Consider the following 20,293-nt stretch of genomic DNA (forward strand, 5'->3'; position numbering starts at 1 on the left):
ATATGGGACATTCGCTAAAAGGTCGCTGGTTCGAAAGTGGACCCAGCTGTTCTTGATTATTGGCCTTTAAATAAATGATCCTGGATAATGAAACAGCTGATCTTAGTCAGTTTCAAAGCTACACAGATCGTCACACTTCATTTTACACTCATTCTTCACTATTTGGGTTAAAATACGCACCTAGTTGGCGTCCCAATCTCAATTAATTGATAATTGATAATTGAAGTGATTAAAACAAGTCTGTAATTTTTGTTAATAAATTATCACCACAAATAACATACTTGTATGGTATATAAGACATTTAGTCAACCCTGTTGAAAAACAGTAAAATTATGACAGATTTGAGCAATAAGTAAGTACTGAGACGTGTATTCAACGAATTTAAAATTCGTAAAAACTCAATTTTGGTGTGATTTGGTTGAAACGGTAATTATTAAGCTCAGCTGGAAATGAAAACTGAGGGAAATCGTGTTTGGACTTTAAATGTCGTCCCATTAGGGAAGGTGGGCGTGCAAACTAGTGTTTTTTAATTTGTTTATGGCATGGAATATAATTATAAGCATTTTCTGAGGCAGTTATTAATGGAAAATGTCTATATTTGCTCACTTTTCATTTAGCTAATGTGAGTAGTTATTTTTGTAACAAAAACAATTCTTAATAAAGGGAGTCCATGATTGTGTGCGTGTGTGTATGTATATCCATTGCCTTTAGATCATGCAAGTAGACCAGACCTCTTTATTATATTAAGTGTAAAATCTAAAACCCATTCCCATATGTTCATGTGCATTTCATGTTCGGTTTGGTTTGTGTTTATGTGTTACGTTTGAGTGAGCTTGTGGTTTAAATCTTATTATTTCAAGCATATTTGAAGCAACATTTTCTGAACGTACTACTTTATTCTTTGGCAATTATCAGGGAGAACCCAATGGTTTATAGGTTTTTAAATAATATTTCTGAGAAGAAACAAACAAATGAGGCACAATTATATCAATCTATACAGGATAAATGAACTTAAAATTGTTTTCAGGCGATGTATAAGGATAATATATCTGCTGTGTAAGGCTGTTTGCTTTCTAATTTAAATCAAAGAGTTTAATTTAAAAATTGGCTGCACATTCTAACGTAAAAATATAATATGCCATATAAAAATATTAGCCTATTAAATTGTATCGTAGTAATTATGAAAATCTGATAGATTACACCTTCTAAATCATACAAAAATTTAACCAAAGCAAACTGTAGTCTTTTTAGTATTATAGGGACTATAATTGCATTACATCTTTTCAAACTCTGTACCATATGTTTTTTCACCATTATGTTAAAAAAATATATTTACGAATAGCTAATTTTATTTGGTTAAAACAGTTCGAAATTTGGTATATTTTTAATACTTAGAGCTCAAATAACCGTTTAAGGTGTACAGTCAAGAGCAGAAGTGTAGTTACATTAAACACTACTACAATGTACTTCCATGTTCATAATAGTCTAACGTATAATAAGTATAATGTGTTTGTTCCTTCACTGACTTAGTTAATTATATTTTATGGCATAGGTATAACTGTTTTCTACTCGGTCACAACCATCTTACAAGTACATGCTACTGATCATGTGGTAAGAGGACTTTTGTCTTGAAGGCCCGGGTTCAAATGCCGCCATAATCTAATGAATTCAATAATATATTTTTTGCTTTTAGCGAATTTCCCTATAGGGAAGTAGCTATTACCGTAGGTCTCATGGTAAGACCTAGGCCCGGGATCGATTTAATTTTTCATTTTGATGTCCCCAGAGGCCAAAAACACACTTCGTTCAAATTTTTATATATCTATATATAGAGATTTATATATATGTGTCCATCCGCACGATAACTTGAGTAATTTTTGTCCGATTTTGATAAAATTTTGTTTGAAGGTGTAAGGCGGGATATGTTTGAATGAGTTCGCGAACCAGCACGATCGGACCATGGGAACGGGGGCTTATGGGGGGTTTTATGGGGTAAAAAAGGGTTTTCCCATTTTTGACCCTAAAAACACAAAATTTCACAATTTCTTTCTAAACCATTTTGTAGAGTAAAAAAAACAAATAATTTAGTATATTGAAGCGTTATTATGCGCCGAATTGTCACGGATAAAATTCAAAAAAATTTTAATTTTAAAATTCCCAAGTTCTTCTTATGGAGAATAAGTCAACTGTTGTAGTTTGCTTGTTTATGAACATATTTTGAAAAAAAAAAAAAAATGGAAAATACATTAATTTCTTACTAAACTACAGTACTTGTTAACATTTTACATTAAAAAATCGTTTATACCCTTCCTGTTGCAGCAAACCTAATTACTCGTTAAACTAATTCTGTTTAAATAGGGAACAAATGTGATATTTTTAATGGGACATTTTAGTGTAAATCCAATCTGGCAATCGAAAATTCGCTAAGTCTGCAGGTTTGCTGCGCTGCGGCGGGGGTATTTCTAGTTTTCTATGATTTTTTTAGTGTCTTTCCAAGCCGACGTTATTTGTTTTTTTTTAGGAAAAGGATTCGGAATTTTTTTTAGAAAACTACAATAAAAATAGCCGAAAGCATCAAACATATGGTTTGATGCTGATCGAGACTAAATCGACTAGCCCCACATATCATTGCTGTATTAATTTGTTTTTTGGGACTACCGATTGTTGTAGCTTTCTAACAAATGGTCGACCTTATATGTTAATAAGAACAGGATGTTATTCTTTTTAGGGTTGAATGTAAACAAATACTCTAAACCCAGACAATTAATAGGTCTATCTATCAGGAGATAACAAATAGGTCCCTTACGTGAGAAATTTGTTTTCATTCAAGTTCTCTATCTATCTCAATGGAAAACCAAATACAATTTCATTCTGTTGACAATATTGCGATAATTAATGTAGTATAATCCAAATTAAACATTCTTAAATCGACAATAATACGTATATCCTTTCCAACTAGAAATCTTAGGCAATATACATTTTTGAAGAAACTGAATAGATCACACTCTTGCTTAGGCTACAATACAAATTCAAATGAAACAATCACTTGAAGAAATAACAACCAGTCTTTTGCACAACATCGAAATCAAAACAAAATCGACTGAATTCAATCTACAGATAGAGGAAAGTTCCTAGTAAACAACTTGTAGAAAATGAAATCTTGGTGTTCTGAATAAACTACACGTTTTACGATCTGCCGTAAAGTTGACGATTTTGCGAATGAGACTCTGACGATTTCAAGCATTGCACTGGCCCAGTTTCGGTGGGGTTTGGGGGGAGATTGAATCTGTCAAACTATAGATGCCGATGGAATGTCAATTATATGTATTGGCATCTAGATCAAACTGGTCGGCATGAAAATTACTGTTCGGTAAATTCAATAGCAATGCAATTGGTCAATTTTCTTTATTTTATTTAGTACAACTTTCCATATAATTGAGAAATATTTTATGAATAATTACGATATAGTTTTAGATTTTAGATTTTGTTACAATAAAACCAAAGTTTTAAAATAAATCTATACAATCAAAAAGTAAGCTGTCTTCGTAAAGTGTTGGTTGATTTTCTTTTGCATTTTTATTTGTTAACCATCCTGTTGATTTTCAAGTTTTAAATATTTCCTTAGTTAAAAATAATGCCTTAATATCTTCCTATAAAAGCTGCTAAGGGATATATTTTTTGTTAGCATACGTGTAGTAACACATCTTTCGATATCCTTGCGAAAAATATACGTTGACATCAAGAAAAGTAATTTTAAATTGCGCTATTTGCCGCGAATGTTGTTTTGAGTGAGATTTAATTTCGGACGTTGTATGTGAAGCAACATGTGTCGGACAACTGCGTAGTTTCAGAAGTAGGGACGATCATCCGTCAATTAGTGGGCAATTAACGAGCAGCGTCTCAATTAGGCTTCGTCCGGCCTTGGTAACACTATAGCACTACAACATGCACTTTACACCTATAGCATGACGTAAACGCACTTCAACTAGAACTTAGATATTAGTACTATCACACTAAACGAGTTTTCATTTAAATTTGTCCTTTGTAAGTACCCAAAAAAAGGCTGGACATATGCGATGTCTACGAATGCACCCATACCCAACGTCAATTACTATTACTGATTGCTAACCTTTTTAAGTTTGTGTAAATAAAAGTCGAAATTGAAGTGAGAGCAAAAGGTACAAACAATATTTCATGTATTTTAAAGGTTTTTCAGACACCAAACTGATATTTATCCAACACAGCACACAAATTCCGATGCATATTGTTGCTTGTTGATTTAACAGATCCACAATCCACACACAGACAACACACAGTGACAACAATGTACGATTGTTGGGAAGAGATATCAGTCAAAACAAACAGTACATCAGTCAGTGATTGCTAATACGTATTTGCCAAAACAAACTAATTCAAAATGATGAATTTATTAGAGACGGCTTTATCGAAATGAAATTTGGGATAGCAGTACTGATAACAATATACGATATTTTAAATTACCTAGTCTAGCTTACAGTACTGGTAGTTAAAGTCAAATTGGTACCAGGAAAAAGAACATTATCAAGTTTTTAAAAACTAAATTTTAAAACCTAATCATAATAGGTTGGGTAATAGTGCACTTATCTTAACAGCTTAGTTAGCAGCAAAATGGTATTTTTACAATTTTTGCAACTGAAAACGGTTGGTGCAATAATGTCACAAAAAATAATAAAAATCTAATATTACATTCTGTCACAAAAATAAACACAGGGAAAAGTTATGCTATCCTCGTACAGTATGTAAATTGACATTAATTCACTGAAGCTTAAACCCGCAATAACGTTAGTTTTGCCACCAAAGAGATAAAGAGCTTTGCAAATGTCAACTCAAAATAAATATTAGCTTTCGTTGATAGGTTAAGCTCGGAAGGGAAGTAAGACAATGGAGTTTTATACATGAAGTTAAACACATTTTATGGTCTGTCGGGCATTTTTAAACTAGGTGTACAATGCAGTTGTCTGCTTGCAATATTGAGCGGAGCCAGCGTATTAATTCAATGTCAATGATATATTTGGTTCGCATTTTAAATAGAGTGCAGTAGGTATCCAAAGTCAATCATAAGTCAGGAATTGTCTACTTGCAGGAACCATATTCTATGTTTCATCTGGTTCTCATAAGTTAAATGTCTACTTGCAGTATCCAATGCTAATGATATATTTGGTTCGCATAAATGTAATTCCTATTTACAGATTCTAAAGTCAATGGTACGTCCGGTTCACGTAGACGGATTGTTTACTTGTAGTATCCAAACTCAATGATACATGTAAATGAATAGTCTACTTTCACTGAAATGAAATGAAATGTCTTTATTGCTTGTAACATCACAATTTATAATTTAATTTTGTGATAAGAATGCATTTTTTATAAATACATTAACTTTTTGTTTGTAATAATTTCCTAACAGTGAATAATTGAGATAGGCTAATCGATTCTTAAAATTATCAATTCGTTTAAGTATAAATCATAATAATCATAAATCTTTATTGGTCATTAAATAACATATGTTACAATAGACCTCGTTAACAAAAAAAGGGCCATAGATTCTAGATAGTATAACATGGTCTATAACATGGAATCTTCACTAAACTTAAATATAACAAAGACAACAAGAAAATAAAGCTAAAATCATTTGAAAAACACAGAACTATATATATGAAACAAAAGTGAGGTACCTACTTAAACAAGTGTTTGAAAGACTAGGTAACAGTTGACTAGGGACTAAGTAAGAACTAGATAACAATTTTACCATTACAATTGTATTCTGCAAAAAAATCATCTAAACTGTAAAAAGGGTGGTCAGCAAGCCAAACCATCAACTTTTGTTTTAGCCGAGTACAAGGAATGTCAAGTATTTCACTTGCAAAACAATTTTGTACTAGCAAAACTTTGCTGTACTGTTGTTAGTCTGGTGTAGGGCCTATCCAAAGCAGATCTTCCCCTTGTGTAATATGAGTGAAAATTATTTCTTGAGCTAAAGAAATGTGAATTTTGTTTTACAAAAATAACACACTCTAATATATACAAATTTACAGTTGTCAGGATACCTGTTGCTTTAAAAAGAGGTTTACAATGGTCCCTCAACCCTGAATTGGTCAACAGTCTTACAGCCTTTTTTTGAAGCTTTAAAATTATTAGAATGTGGGTGGAGTTACCCCACAGTAACAGACCATACTTTAACAGACTTTGAAAAAAAGCAAAATACGCAGATCTAACATACAAAGGAGGAACAAAATCTCTTAGACGTCTAATTAAAAATAAAACTCTTGACAATTTCTTACTTAAGTTATATAAATGGGTTGACCAGCTTAAATCACTATCCAAATCTATGCCTAATAAATTTACACTTGACGAAAATTCTTTTCTTCCCCAGGTGTGCGACCTAACCTAAAAACAATAGTTTGAGTCTTTTCAGGATTCATAAAAAACCCATTGACACTGAACCAGTTCCTAGCTTCATTGAGGGAAGACCTATTATAATAGGGAAGACCTAATATATAATAATATATAATATATAATATAATATAGACCTAAAACTTAGGTCTAGTTTTTTTTAGCAGTTAAAAGTAAGAAATATATTGTCAACCACTTTCAAAATTTCCCTTTGGTGCAATAAAATTTATCAATACGACTATAATGTAGACTAAAAAGAATAAGTGAAAACTTTAGGAATTGGTTTACCGGTATGTTACATTACATTTATAATAACATCAAAATAAGCAGTTTGCTTAACTTGAAACCTTATTTTTACTAGTAGCTGGAACCTATATATTTTTCCAACTTAACTATAGACTACTACATGGCAATGTTTAAATTTTGTAAGTTAGTATCGCAGAGTAAAGCGAGGTGGTAGGCATATTTGGTTTAAAAACGACGTTGTTATCTTCTCATGAATTTGACAGAGGAGCATATAGGCCTAATTTAATTGGTGATTAATTCTTGTCGAAGTGCACACAGCAATATTAATGTTAATCCTTTGGGATTTTATTGTCTAAGTTACACCATTTAGTTTTAAACCTTATCTGTAAACCAAGTGGTTTTTGAATTCATTTCGTAAAATTATTTTGTATTTTTAGCTACAGGTACATTTTTACAAATTTACTTGCAAATCAAGGGCAGTGTGATTTTTGTCGGTATAATTATGTTGTAGTGTTTTTTAATGACCTCGTTTTAACTTCTCCTTCTCCACGCAACATAGGCTTAGGCCTAATTAGTTGACTATTAATTGTTGTTAGAAATAACAGAACGATTATACAATTAAATACAATCGTCATGATTTTAATCACTCAATATAGAACTGATTGTTAATCAATTCGTATTACATGTAAAATACTAATAGGCTGTTTAGTATTCATTAGATTTTTTCTTTTGTACTGTATTTATAATGTGGTAGATTTGTTTACTAACATATGTCGAGGCTCTTGTTTACTTTTTAGTGTTGACTCGCAAATAATGTCATGACAACCAATTAACCCATAAGGCCCATGTTAAATTTCTAAAAGTTTGCATTCGTGTAGGGAAAATTCCTATGGTCCGATTTGTACCATTTCAGATTTATACCTTCCCATGGTTGGGTACTATGACTGTGTTAAATTTCGTGAAGATCGCTTCAGCCGTTCAGGAGGAGTATTTGTAAAACAAAAGCAGGAGTGTAGTATAAGAGCTTCGCTCGCTTCGCTCGCTCCGCTCAATAACTTACATTGGATAACATCTAAAACAAGTAGTAAACTTCTACAAATAAATCGTGTTATTGGGTCAAAATAGTTTTTGAAGGAGGAGGAAATATAACAAATAAATACTTAGCAATAAAACGTATAGTTCATTACCTAAAATAAATGTATTTAACCGATCAAAAATGCGTTTGCCAAATTTACCTCAACACGTTTTAAAATAAAAATATTATTAAAATTATCTGCCAAAAACTGAAAACTAACATAACAGTTTTGATCATTAACAAAAAGCACCTTTTAGATGAAAGACAAGCCTTACATTTTCAATTATAAAATTACTCAAGAATAGTATTAGTCAACTTAAGCATGTAAATACTACCCAAAAGCAAACTAAAGGCAACACTGTGTACCTAAAACCTCGAGTTTAACTACTGTCCGCGGATTTTCAACTTTATGATGTGTTTCTCAACAAAGATAAACAACTGTTAACCAGACCTGAGTGCAAGGGCTTGTTCAGCTCAAATATCGGGATGTACGGCAACTCATAGTGCAATTCTTTACACTTTGTGTCGCTATGTGCTCTTGCTAGCCAGCTGGACACCATCCCTTCTGAATACAAAATAAGAATTCCATAACAACAGCTGAGAATCTGATTTTACATGTCTAAATTAATAAGCTACTAGCGGTTGTACCCGTGCTTTGCAACGGGAAGAGGACACCAAATAGAAACATTTTAATTTTTACATCTGTTGCATAATAATAGTTACACATCTGTCAACGCTTTTAGAAACAAAATTCAACTTTTAAAGCCATAATAGAAACGTCTGGTATGTAGTGGATACCACCATTTTGGTTTTGATTAATTTTAAATCTTGTGTTGGCTGATATGAGAAAAACTGTCAAATCTTCGAATAAAACTTTGACATACACGATTTACCTTCATGTCCCTTAGTTACATATCTTTTAATTTATTATTGACATTTTAAATTTCAATTTTGAAGTTGCAAAAGTACTAAATATTAAATTTAAATGCAATTTTTTTAATTTCACTCTTCTTAATATTAAATCACAAATCCTTCCATCTTCAGTTTCTTCACTCACAATAAATCATTAGCAAAACTAAGTCAGCTGTTATAAACTTTAGAAATATTGCTGTGCCTTATTAATACAGTATTTTAAAATATTAAAGAAACTATATCTATACGTACTATAAAAAATTTTAAACAAATAATTTAGCATTAAAGACAGCAGACAACACTAATATGATTATCAAAGCATCAAGGACTAAAAAATGTAATAGCAAATACAGTATATGTTTCATTGCATCTCTGATTCTACTCTATAAAAATATCAAAAAACAACTTAATATACAAACCAGTTCTTTTAATCAGTTCCATCGTCCATTGCCTTTACATTTTCACACTTACCATTAAGTAAACATAGTAACAGATATTTCATTGATTTTAGAAACAAAAGAACACTGTGTACTGCTTAGTTTTATGATATTTCCTTCTTTTAAAATTAATCAGTGGTGTGGCAAAATACAAATAATAAATGTATCAAATAAAGTAAATGTGAACTGAAAGCTATGTTAAGATAAAATAAAAGTATTTTGTATTACTATTGATAATTAAATATAGTTACACGTATACAACAGATTTTAGAAAACAAAAATCAACGACGTACAATTTAGTTATTGATGATATTCTTTAGTTTGATTAAAGCATAGGTTTAGCAAAACACAAAAACTTAATTTACCTAAATATACATATAAAAACAATGTGATGTGCAAGTTATGTTAAGTTAATACAACACATGTTAAGCAGTTACAATTTATTTAAAGTAGCCTCCAAATTCATACAAAACATCTATACATTGTAATTTTCATACCGTTTCCATGAAAACATATTAATAACATTATTTTCATAACTTAGAAGCTTTAAAAAATCCAAAGCAGAGCCGGAGTTGATACATCAACGGTTATAAAATCTTTTTTTTTCTATAATCATTGACATAGTTTTTGAATAAATAATCCATGATAAAAGGTTAGATTAAAATAAACCTACCTCATAGTTATGGAAAATATTATATTTAATTTCTTTGTATCAGCTGTCTGAAATTGTGATGTAGTTTAGCAGTTCTTCTTGTTTACATTTAAATGTCAAAGCAAATGTAAACAAACATTTTTAGTGTTCTAATCGCAGCCATGGAGACCAATCAATATTTACTTTTAAAATGTTCACCTCAGTACGTTTTAAGCCAAAGGGGCAAAGCCTACGGTCAGGTATCGAAATGTGAATAATCCTATAAGGGTCCTTGGTATGGTAGCTATGTTTTTGTAAAATTTAAGCCCAGTTGGTTCAGTAGTTTTTGTACCTATTAGTAACACACATACAGACAGACACCATTAGATTTTTATATAATAGTATAGATATAGATGAAACAGTTTGGTTTAATTCTTTATCAATTATCAATTATCAATTATTTAAGATGGGGACGCCACTATGTGCGTATTTTAACCCAAATATGAGTGAAGGATGAGTGCAGGATGAGTTGCACGATCTTGTAGTCTTATTAGTGACTAAGGCCGACATGTTCCTTAGACACAGCTGTTAATTAATTACCGTTCAGGTTGCCGTCCCCTTCGGGCTCTGAAGCCCCGAGCTCTATCACTAGACCAGCTCAAGCGACTCTATTATCTACCTACCAGACCCCGGGTCAGTTTGAATGATCCAAAACTACCCTCTAACCGCGGATCAATTCGAGCACACGCCTCGTTCCACACTTGAAAGAGGTTATCTACCTCTCTATTCATCAAAATGTTTTATTTAAAAAAAGTATTTAAAACTAGTTTTCCGAATTTTAAGAAAAATGCTAGATTGCTCTATAATAGCATTTTCATGAACTCTTTGTTATTTTGACATTGTGACATTATTATGGAACATATAAAAATTAACAACCGTTCGGAAGCAGCTTCAAAGTGAATTAAAGGCCGTAAAAGAGAATTGCGAATCATGATCTCTAACACAGGATCAAGACCGGTCTGAAACAAAGCTTACAAATACTTTGATCTTACGAGATATGTTTATATTTTTTCTTTTAGCTACATTTATTTTATTTTACTTTTTAGTAATCATCATCATTTCTTCATATTTATACAATCAATGTCTTTCTATCTGTAGGCCTACGTATGTGTTTCATAGATTTCTTGGCCGTATATTATCCGCTATGGACCTTTTAGGAAATTTGTGCATGTCGGGAACTGTAGTTTTGTTATTCTTGAACTAAAAAAATAGGGCCTTTTCCCAATGCTTTCATATTGAAATCTATTTTATTGGTTTGTTCCTAAGGAAAAGTAGGAATGTTAGAATTTTTATTTTCACTTGGTTAACATTTTTAACTGCCTTTTACTTTACATTATCTTACAAATTTATATAGCATAATTTGCAAAACTATTTGGTAAGTTAAACTATTTTCTAATCCCTTATTCTGGTTAAATAATGATTAAATCACACCCAATCCCAAATATAAACGATAAACAAATATTTAATAAGCAAATGATTAAAATATGTTCTTCTAAAGGTAAACGGACTATTTAAAAATAACAATACTAACTGAAACAGCATTACATTCTAGTGTGTTTACTAAAGAATCACGTATTCTGTCTCATTCGCTAGTTGTGATCACGTACGAGTTAGTTATTGCTTCACCGGTTCTGTACAACCGTCTTATACTTTTCTTATCACACAATACACGTTCTTCGGACCTCTTTCATAAAAGGAAAATCTTCGATTATTAAACTAACACAGTTTTATAGTTGAAAAACCAACACGAAAAGTTATTTGTGTATTATTTTATTTTTCTCTCTATATTTATACTAGACTACGTGAAGTAGGCATGTGCACGTCTTTTTGAAAGGACATGGTCCAAACCCTGAGGTTACCTATTTTATTCTTACACTGACCGCTGTTGTAGGTATTAAAGTAAATCGTTTTTGTTCCAATATTCGTGAGTAAATCATACAATAATTTTAAAGAAATGTATTTTTCCTCTTACTGTCCGGAAAGCAGTTTTTCTAGTTCTCAAAAGCATCGTTTTTAGGTAAATTCAAATAGGAAACAGAAAAAAACATATGGTAAATTTTTCGGTTCGATAACCTCTAACTTTTATCAGTGCAATGTGGTATAATTTGATAACAATTGGAAGCTTATTTACACAGTATGATGAAAATGAGGTAGTTGTGTTAAGCCTCGAGCTAGCATGAATAAGGAACTTTTATTTTCATAAGCTAAATAGTAGTTTTCATCACACGGAGCAAAAGTGTCTTTTTGGTACTTAATCTAATTTCTAAACTCGGCGGTGCCTCACTTGTAAAACAAGATTGCGTACCAAAAACAGCTACTTTCGCTCCTAGCGATGAACACTACTACTTAGCTTATGAAAATAAAAGTTCCTTAGTCATGTTAACTCGCGGTTTAACACAATTCCGACATTCTCTACATTAAACCTCAATCTGTACATTTTATATGACACTAGTTGGCATACGACAGTGCTAGTCCTACACAATATTTGTTAAAAATTGGCTTTCCGAATTGGGAGGGGACTTTTCTGAGTGTTTTACTTAGTGTTCAAAAGACTTTTCTGACATGGCAGCCTATCTAAATGTATATAGAAACTTTATTATTACGTTTAATTGTAACAACATTCTAATCAGACGCTGTGGATGCGAGAATGTACCACACACGGTTCTCTAAACTGTAACAGTTTATTTATAAAAGCTCATAAAAACCCATAACCAATTTCCTACCTTTAGGTCAATGTTAATCCTAGCGAATTAAGGGTATAGGAAAATAATTTGACCCCAACATATGTTTATGTTTAAAAACATAAAAATAATAAGCTTTGGATAATATTTGCTGGGCTAGGGGTTGTATACATATTAAAGTACGACGTCTGGCTTAAGTTGTGGAGGTTTCTTTGCATACAGCTTGAAAAGGCGTGATGGAATTTATTCCAGCGTAAAATAGAGTTTCATGTTCTTCGCCTTACAGAGCTTGCTCATAGTTTTAACTTGCTAAGTTTTGTTTTTCATATTACATTTCTTTCGATGTTTAAAAATAACACCCCCATTATTCGATCCCATTAATTTCGATGTTTAATATAGATTTCCTTAAAGAGATACCTGGAATTGTGTGAAAAACATAATCTCTTATACATTAATCATACTTATGGAATATCTTGAGACTGCCTTAACTTTCTGGTTTACAACAGAGTGAATATGTAAAAAAAATAACTCGTTATCTAACTATTATTAAAATATTTTTGATAATAAATTAGTATTTAACTGTCCTCTGGTACTATAAAGAAAACCACTGGGTGGAAAATCAGCTTTAAAACAAGAGAAGAAAATGTAGTCGACATCAGCGCATTCAAAAGTCATCAAGATGAAACAACCTTCTGATTTTACAATGCAATAAGAAGTCTACTTCCCTCATTAAAAGAGTATATATATATATTAGATAGATATTAAATTCAAACCTAATCAGACCAAGTAAACTAGACCCTGCACTAGGTGTGCAGGCTTTAATTTTCATGATGTAACCCATTTACAAAGCCATCGTTTTGCCTGACTATAATATACAAACATTAATGCTATGTCAATTATTACGTCAATAAATACACGCTAAGTAACTAAGTAGGATTAAAGACACATACTATAATACAGTTCCTATTCACTAGGAAAATCTTCATTTGTAGTACACTAAAAGACACAATCGAAAAAAGTTGGGTAATTTATATGAAATAGTAGGGGAAAGAGAAAATTAATTTTAAGCACTATCAAGAAAAGTTATTGTACAGTCCAAGTGAATATGACAAAGCCATAACAGTAAGTTAAAGCATTCATGTTGGAAACAGCTGGCGGCTGCTTCATACGATATCACGTCCCTGCCCACGCTTTACCCGCATCATGGTCAAAAGGCGAAACTTTAATCAAAATATATTTCATTTTGTGTTATAATCTGTCAGTTAGTCCAGTTTTATCCGTGGTTTGACCCTGATTCGATGTTAAAAGTTCGTCTAATAAATAAATCAGCTACCAAACATTATCGTCTTATGTTTCCATTTTTGTATAAAACACAACACAGAGATTACGCTTGTAGATTGAATCAGTAGTCAAAGATTAACTACCAAATTCAGGTTAAAGCTACGTTTTTAAAGTTTATAGTTTTTTTATTTTAGCTCTCCTTTGAAATACTGATAGTTTATAAGTTAAAAGTCTATAATTAGATTAAAAACTTGCATAATATTGTAAATATTGTGTTATAGTTTTAAAATAGTATGAAAACAGTAAGGATCTTCATTAACCAAAATAATACTTAAGTATCATGTTTTAATAGTGCAGAATAATAAACTTACGATACAATGACAAAATAAAACTAAAAATATAAAAAAAAAAAATTGTATAAGTTTATTAAGTGAAACAGAAAACAAATTGTTAGCATCAAGAAACCTTACGCCTTTACGGTAAAGGGAAATTACATATTTTTTATGTTAATTTTAGAAGACTTGAGTTTTGCAAAAGTTGTGGTTTTACAAGTTTTACAAAGATGTTTTGGTTTACAAGGAGTTGGTTTTTCAAAATATCCAGTTTAACAATTAGTTAATTTTACAAATCTTAATTGAACCAAACTAGCTTTTCAAGACGTTAAAAGAAAACAATCCAGAGCCCTAAAATCTCTCTCACACAATCTCGTCAGTTTAAATACCTGGCTTCCTTCGCGATATAAATCTCGAGCAGGATTATTGAAAGTAATTGCTGTCAAAGTCTTCAAGGGATTACGGGAAACAAAGAAACTATGTATTAGATTTACTAAAGTTTACACGACAAATCTTTTTAAGTAGTTCTAAATGGAGAGAGACCGTAAAAAGAAAGGCAAAATCCTAAAGTAAGCTCAGACAGATTCAGGGATAAAGAGCTACTGAAAATATAGTTGGAACTTTATATAGACTACAAAACTAGAAACAGAGATAGATTCAGTTGGTAAGATTGAACAAAATAGCACAACTGTAAATGTAATTATTTATGTGCGATTCGTTGGATATGTTTTTGTTTGTGAAGTTTGAAGGGCTATTATGATACCACTGTTTCATTTTTATTTTAACGTGATGCTAGAAAAGGTGAACTATTTGATTGTTTCCTGAAATAAAAAGCAGCTTGGTCCTAAATAAAACAACACACTATGGATAAAATTTTTAAAGCTAAAATACTGTATTTAAAGCTGTATAAATACTGTTGATACAAATACTGACCCACAGAATGGAAATAGGCTTAAAATACCCAAAATGATACCTAGCCAGTTATGACTGAGCCATTTTTGCCACCTCTATGATTCACAAATGATCATACTAACCATGGTAAATAGAATTTTCTATTTAAGTAATTTTTCTACTTACAGTTGTGTAATCAATAGATAGTTTGTAATAATCCAATGTTTTCTTTTCTTTTCAGATGAATTTGATAGAAAACTTTCTGCCAACAACATTTACTTTTCCTTTTATATCAAAGCATCTTTCATGGTGAACATTTTTATTGCGATAGAATAGGCTAAGTAACTCTACTCTAAACTAAACCATTTGGAGATAATATAAGGTTGTTTAACCAATCAAAAGTAGGTTGTTTATTTAACAATTTTATTTGTACAAGTAAAGTATTTGAAAAGTTTTGTAAAGTATTTGTACAATTGATTATATACAAGTAAACGTATCTGTTGGATCACAAACAATTACAGGATCATTGAAATTAAGCTAACTCATCCAAGAGAAATATTTGGCTAGATCCATGATAAAACCACCTTGAATCATCTTTATCATTATTAAATAAAAACTACGAAGCACTGCAATAAGCAGGCAAAACAGGACCATTAAAACCCCATAGAAGTAACTGCGCAAGGTAGAAAGCAGCCTGCTTACGTCATGGTGAATTAGATCTATTTCGATACGCAATCGCAATTTTTGGCATCAGGTTGGCTGGAAAACAATGTCAGACAATGTCGAACTTTATTGCTGTTTGGCAGCTGGCTGAATGTCTATTGTAATTTGAAACAAAGTAACACGTATTTTAGTACATTGAAATATCTTTACTTGATTATATGTACTAAGTCCGATCAAACCAAACAAGTAATTTCGTTATAAACATAAATACAAATCAATATAGATGAGATAATATTTAGTTCACGAATTAATTGAAGAATTTTTACGGGCCACAATAATTTTGTTTGCATTGCTACAATGTTATCTATATTTTCAAAAACATTAAAACTATCTTAGAAGAAACTATCAAATTTGTAAATACCCACATGTTATTTTTAATTTGAGTAAACACAACTGAATATTGTAAATTTACTAACAACCTGCATACTACATTATAACCACTCATTTTTGTATATTTATTTTGGGATATGCGATAGTTAATTATTATTGTGTTATATAATATAAGACGTGTCTTATTTAATGCGAAATGCTGTTACATGTCTTATTTGAATATTTCAATGCAATTTCCCACTCAGAAGTTAGAATGCGGAGTGAAGTGTAGAATGTTATTACTGTTGGAATGCGGTTGAAATGACGCTTCAACAACCCCTTGCAGCGAGCACTTGAGAAGGCGTCTAATAAAACATCTCTTAATATTTTGAAGACACTTTTATTTAAAAAATAATATTTTGGAATCTAAAAACAATAAAATAATTGTAGTTATATTTAAAACGTGGTTATGAAAAGCTACGAAACCGCAGTATAATAAATAGTCTTTTTTAAGAACAATTATCATTTTAAACAAAATTATTTTAAAACTTAATGCAGGGTCACATTTATTTAATTAGATTTTTAATAGTCAATTTATTTCCTTGGAATTCTTTTAAGGTATTGTAATAAATGTATATTGAATAACCTGCTAGTCTTATTTTGTTCTAAATAAGCCAACAGTGAACAGTATTGTCTATTTACTCCCACGTAAAAATTAAAAAAGAATGTATGTAGCTAGATCTGATTTTAACCTACAAAATCTTACTCAAAACATTATGACCTATAGCTTATGATATCTTAACTGGTTTCAAAAATATTTATTTTATTTTTAGCAATAGTAAGCATAGGTCAAATTACACGATAAACATTGTAAAGCAATTGATTTTATGAAACTATTTCAACAGTAGTAAATGAACTGTCAATGAAAACAGAAACAGGAAATATATATTACCACTGAAGAATTGCTGTCATTTACTAACGTCAATTTGAGTTATTTCCTTTTTGAAATATTGAAATTTTCCTTTATGTAACAAAGCTACAACTAATTGGGTTTTGATGAGCAATAATTTAGATGTTTTAGGTATACCCCCAACAACAAAAAATAATAATTTGAGTTATTTTTTGTAATAATTTGAGTATGTTTAAAATTTCCGTAAGTTCATATTTTTCCAAACAGTAGTGACTAATAACTAAGAAATCATAAACATATAGTATATTTTGTATAATTCCATGGAATTATTGTAAAGTCAAAGACCACTAATTCATACTTCTTCAAAAATGTGTATACTCTTCATGGCAATGCTAAAAATGTAACAAGCAGAGATAGCATGATAGCTCGAGCAATAATCATCTGAGTTTGATGAAATCTATACTTATAAAAGGCAAAGCCCTCACTGACTCGCTGACTCACTGACTCACTCACTCACTCACTCACTCAACACCAATTCTCCCACTTCCCATTTACCCAGGAGGCTGAAATTCGGTACACCGATTCTTTGGGCATTAAATAGGAAAACTAAGTAGTTTTTGTTCTGATCGGGCTTTCGGGCTCCGTCCCAGTGGCTCTGGAGTTTCCCATGTTAACCTTATAATTTTTCATATTTAAAAGGAATTAATGAATCTTAACAGCTGTTTAAATTAGACAAGTTGGTACTGTTCTATGATGTTCAATAGCATTAAAGTTACAAGGATTACCAACAGGTGCAGCACTATTATTTTTTTAAATTTATGACAACAGCTAATTTGCAACCAAAAGGTGAGTGAGCGTAGCGAACGAGCTAACCTGAAGGCAAGTAAGCGCAGCGAACTAGCTCCAACCTAAAGGTGAGTAAGCGTAGCAAACGAACTTCAATCAGGACGAGCTCATCTTGAAAATTAACTAGCATTGACATAAAACCACATTAGGACAGGACGATGACTTGACCAATTGAGCAGATTTTTTCATGAATAGAGCCAATATAACCACAGGCTTAGTGGAGATAGTCATTTTTTATTTAATACTCTCCTAGGGCCCAAATACTCCCTGACAGCTAATTAAGTCCAATGTTGTTCTTTGAAGTAACCATGAAAAGCCACTCGAAATACCACCCAACCCGGTACGGCAATCAATAGTTTTATTAATACTTATGAAGTTAAACGGAAAATTTTATAAACTTTAAATTTTATTTTAGTTCGATCATGGTCTATTTGCAGTTTTATGGGCTAACTTATTGTTTATAATACATCGAACATTTAAGGTTCACAAGAGAATAAACTTTGTTAGTAAACAAGAAAACTGTTCTGCCAGAATGCACACAGATAAAAACATTAACTCGTGCCAAAAACAGTGCAAGCTTAGTAAGGGATCCAGGCAACACGATTAAAATGCGCACTTTGATATTTATTATAACCTTTAATATTAACAGAGGTCAAGCACTAATAGCAAATAAACAGTAAACAATCATACTTTTGCCTATTTTTGCTGAAGAGATACATACTTTATACTTTGCAGAAACAACTTATCAGCATCTTGTACCAAATTCAAAATATTAAACGAGATATAATATTTTGAACATTCCTAGGTACAAATCTTCGAATTTTTAAAATTGGATGTTTTGCAATACTGTTATTTTTAAATGCCCTCCCAAATAATCTCTGGAATGAAATGGACTATCGTAAATTTAAGAGCTCTTTTAATAATTTGTAATTGTTTTTTGAGTGTTAAGAGTTTTTTTTTTTTTATTTCGGAGAAAACTAAGTAACATCTTGATTTTGTTTGACGCTTGCCAATGCCTGTAATGAGTTCAACGACAATAAACATAAGTTCATTTCATGACTGTTTTCACACAATACAGTATGTATAAATGGCAAATCTACAGTATAAGGGAGTATGTTTAAGCTTTGGTCATACTGGGTATAATTATTTTCAATGTATCCTGATTATGGGAAACATTTATTCTGCTGGTTTCTAATAAGCACAATATGTATTTATAACAAGGCAAATCGTTATTTATTTTTACCTTATGGTGTGAGGAAACGAAAACAAACGTACCAGTGAATTATTCTGAAACTCATTAATTTGAACAATCAAACAGAATTAAACTACATTTAACTTGAGCCAAAATCTTATAAATTTTTTGTTCAGAAACCAGAAAATTCTAGTCTAATTTTTAAAGAATGAGATCATGAGTTTATTGTATCCAAACACCTCTGCCATTATTTCTTAGTTCCAATAACATTGATATGATTATCACATTCTTCAAAATAACTTTAAAATAAGGTATAACGTATTCGAGGGTTACTTTGCACGTTTTAAATAATAAATAGCCTATCGTTAAAAAAAGTAGTACAGTCGTTGGCCTCTACAATGGCTCTACAATGAGGGAATCGTGCCAGTCGTCAGGCATATCTCGTCGGGACCACACTACTGGCACGGCGTTTCATCCAAAAACAACGTGGTCGCTTCCTCCTCAAAGGTCTATGAAATCGGAAAACTTTATTCCGCGGTCGGTTTCATTAAATAAACCGTTATAAATGGCGTGCTACTTTGTAATTCATTTAGGAAAACCACCAATGGCTATTGCAATAAACGTGTAGTAAACTTCATAATGGTTTTGGACACCGAATACTTGTTTTTAAACGGGTAGTTCTAGTGAAATCGGCAAACTGTTTTAATTTGGTGTTAATTAGTGTGGTTGTGATTATTGTGGAGTTATTTCTGTTAATTATGAGTAAGTACACAGTTTGATTTTTAAAATATTCTTTTCAAATAAATATTAACTAATACACATATGTTTTAGTATATGTAATTGAAGTAACCGTTATTAGGATTGATAGCTAAGTATGTTACTGGTTTGTGTAACATAATGTGTCTCCAACAAGACCAATAGCATCGACTACAAATACACCATTCGGTAGACATTATTTTCCCATAAAGTGGAAGACCTTTTGGTGTTAATATATTACAACTCTAACACATTTCTATGGGTAAATAGAAGATTTTAAACATAGTTTTAAGGTTTCATCTTGAGCTTATTTTGTGTTTAAAACGGATCTTTAAACTACATCTTAAAAGAAATAATTTAAAGTCTAGTTTTTGTGACACTGCGTGTTTATACTATGTCAAACATATATATATATGACTTTGCCCCCTTCATAAGGTTTATAACTTCAAGATAATCTGGAGAAGAACGGTAGAGCCTCATCCAAACGAAGATTTATCGTGCAGTTCAAGTCTAAAAACAACTCTAATAACATCTACCTGAAATACAATAGGTCTTTAACCTATTTGGATTTATTGTTGGCAT

The 20,293-nt window shown here is 31.3% G+C and overlaps 1 protein-coding gene across 1 annotated transcript in view; it reads left to right on the forward strand.

Moving 5' to 3' along the window:
• The first annotated feature begins 19,698 nt into the window (after positions 1 to 19,698).
• The window catches only part of LOC128992081 (b(0,+)-type amino acid transporter 1-like), a 53,301-nt gene continuing 52,706 nt past the window's right edge, over positions 19,699 to 20,293 (forward strand). Inside the window, exon 1 of the mRNA XM_054415485.1 lies at positions 19,699 to 19,717. Within this exon, the coding sequence (XP_054271460.1) occupies positions 19,714 to 19,717 (4 nt within the window). The 5' untranslated portion in view covers positions 19,699 to 19,713. The remainder of the gene's footprint in view (positions 19,718 to 20,293) is intronic.

The sequence above is a fragment of the Macrosteles quadrilineatus genome, unplaced genomic scaffold, assembly GCF_028750875.1.
Source record: "Macrosteles quadrilineatus isolate MER2022 unplaced genomic scaffold, UCM_ALF_1.0 Scaffold_4__1_contigs__length_99947679, whole genome shotgun sequence".
Lineage (NCBI taxonomy): Eukaryota > Metazoa > Arthropoda > Insecta > Hemiptera > Cicadellidae > Macrosteles > Macrosteles quadrilineatus.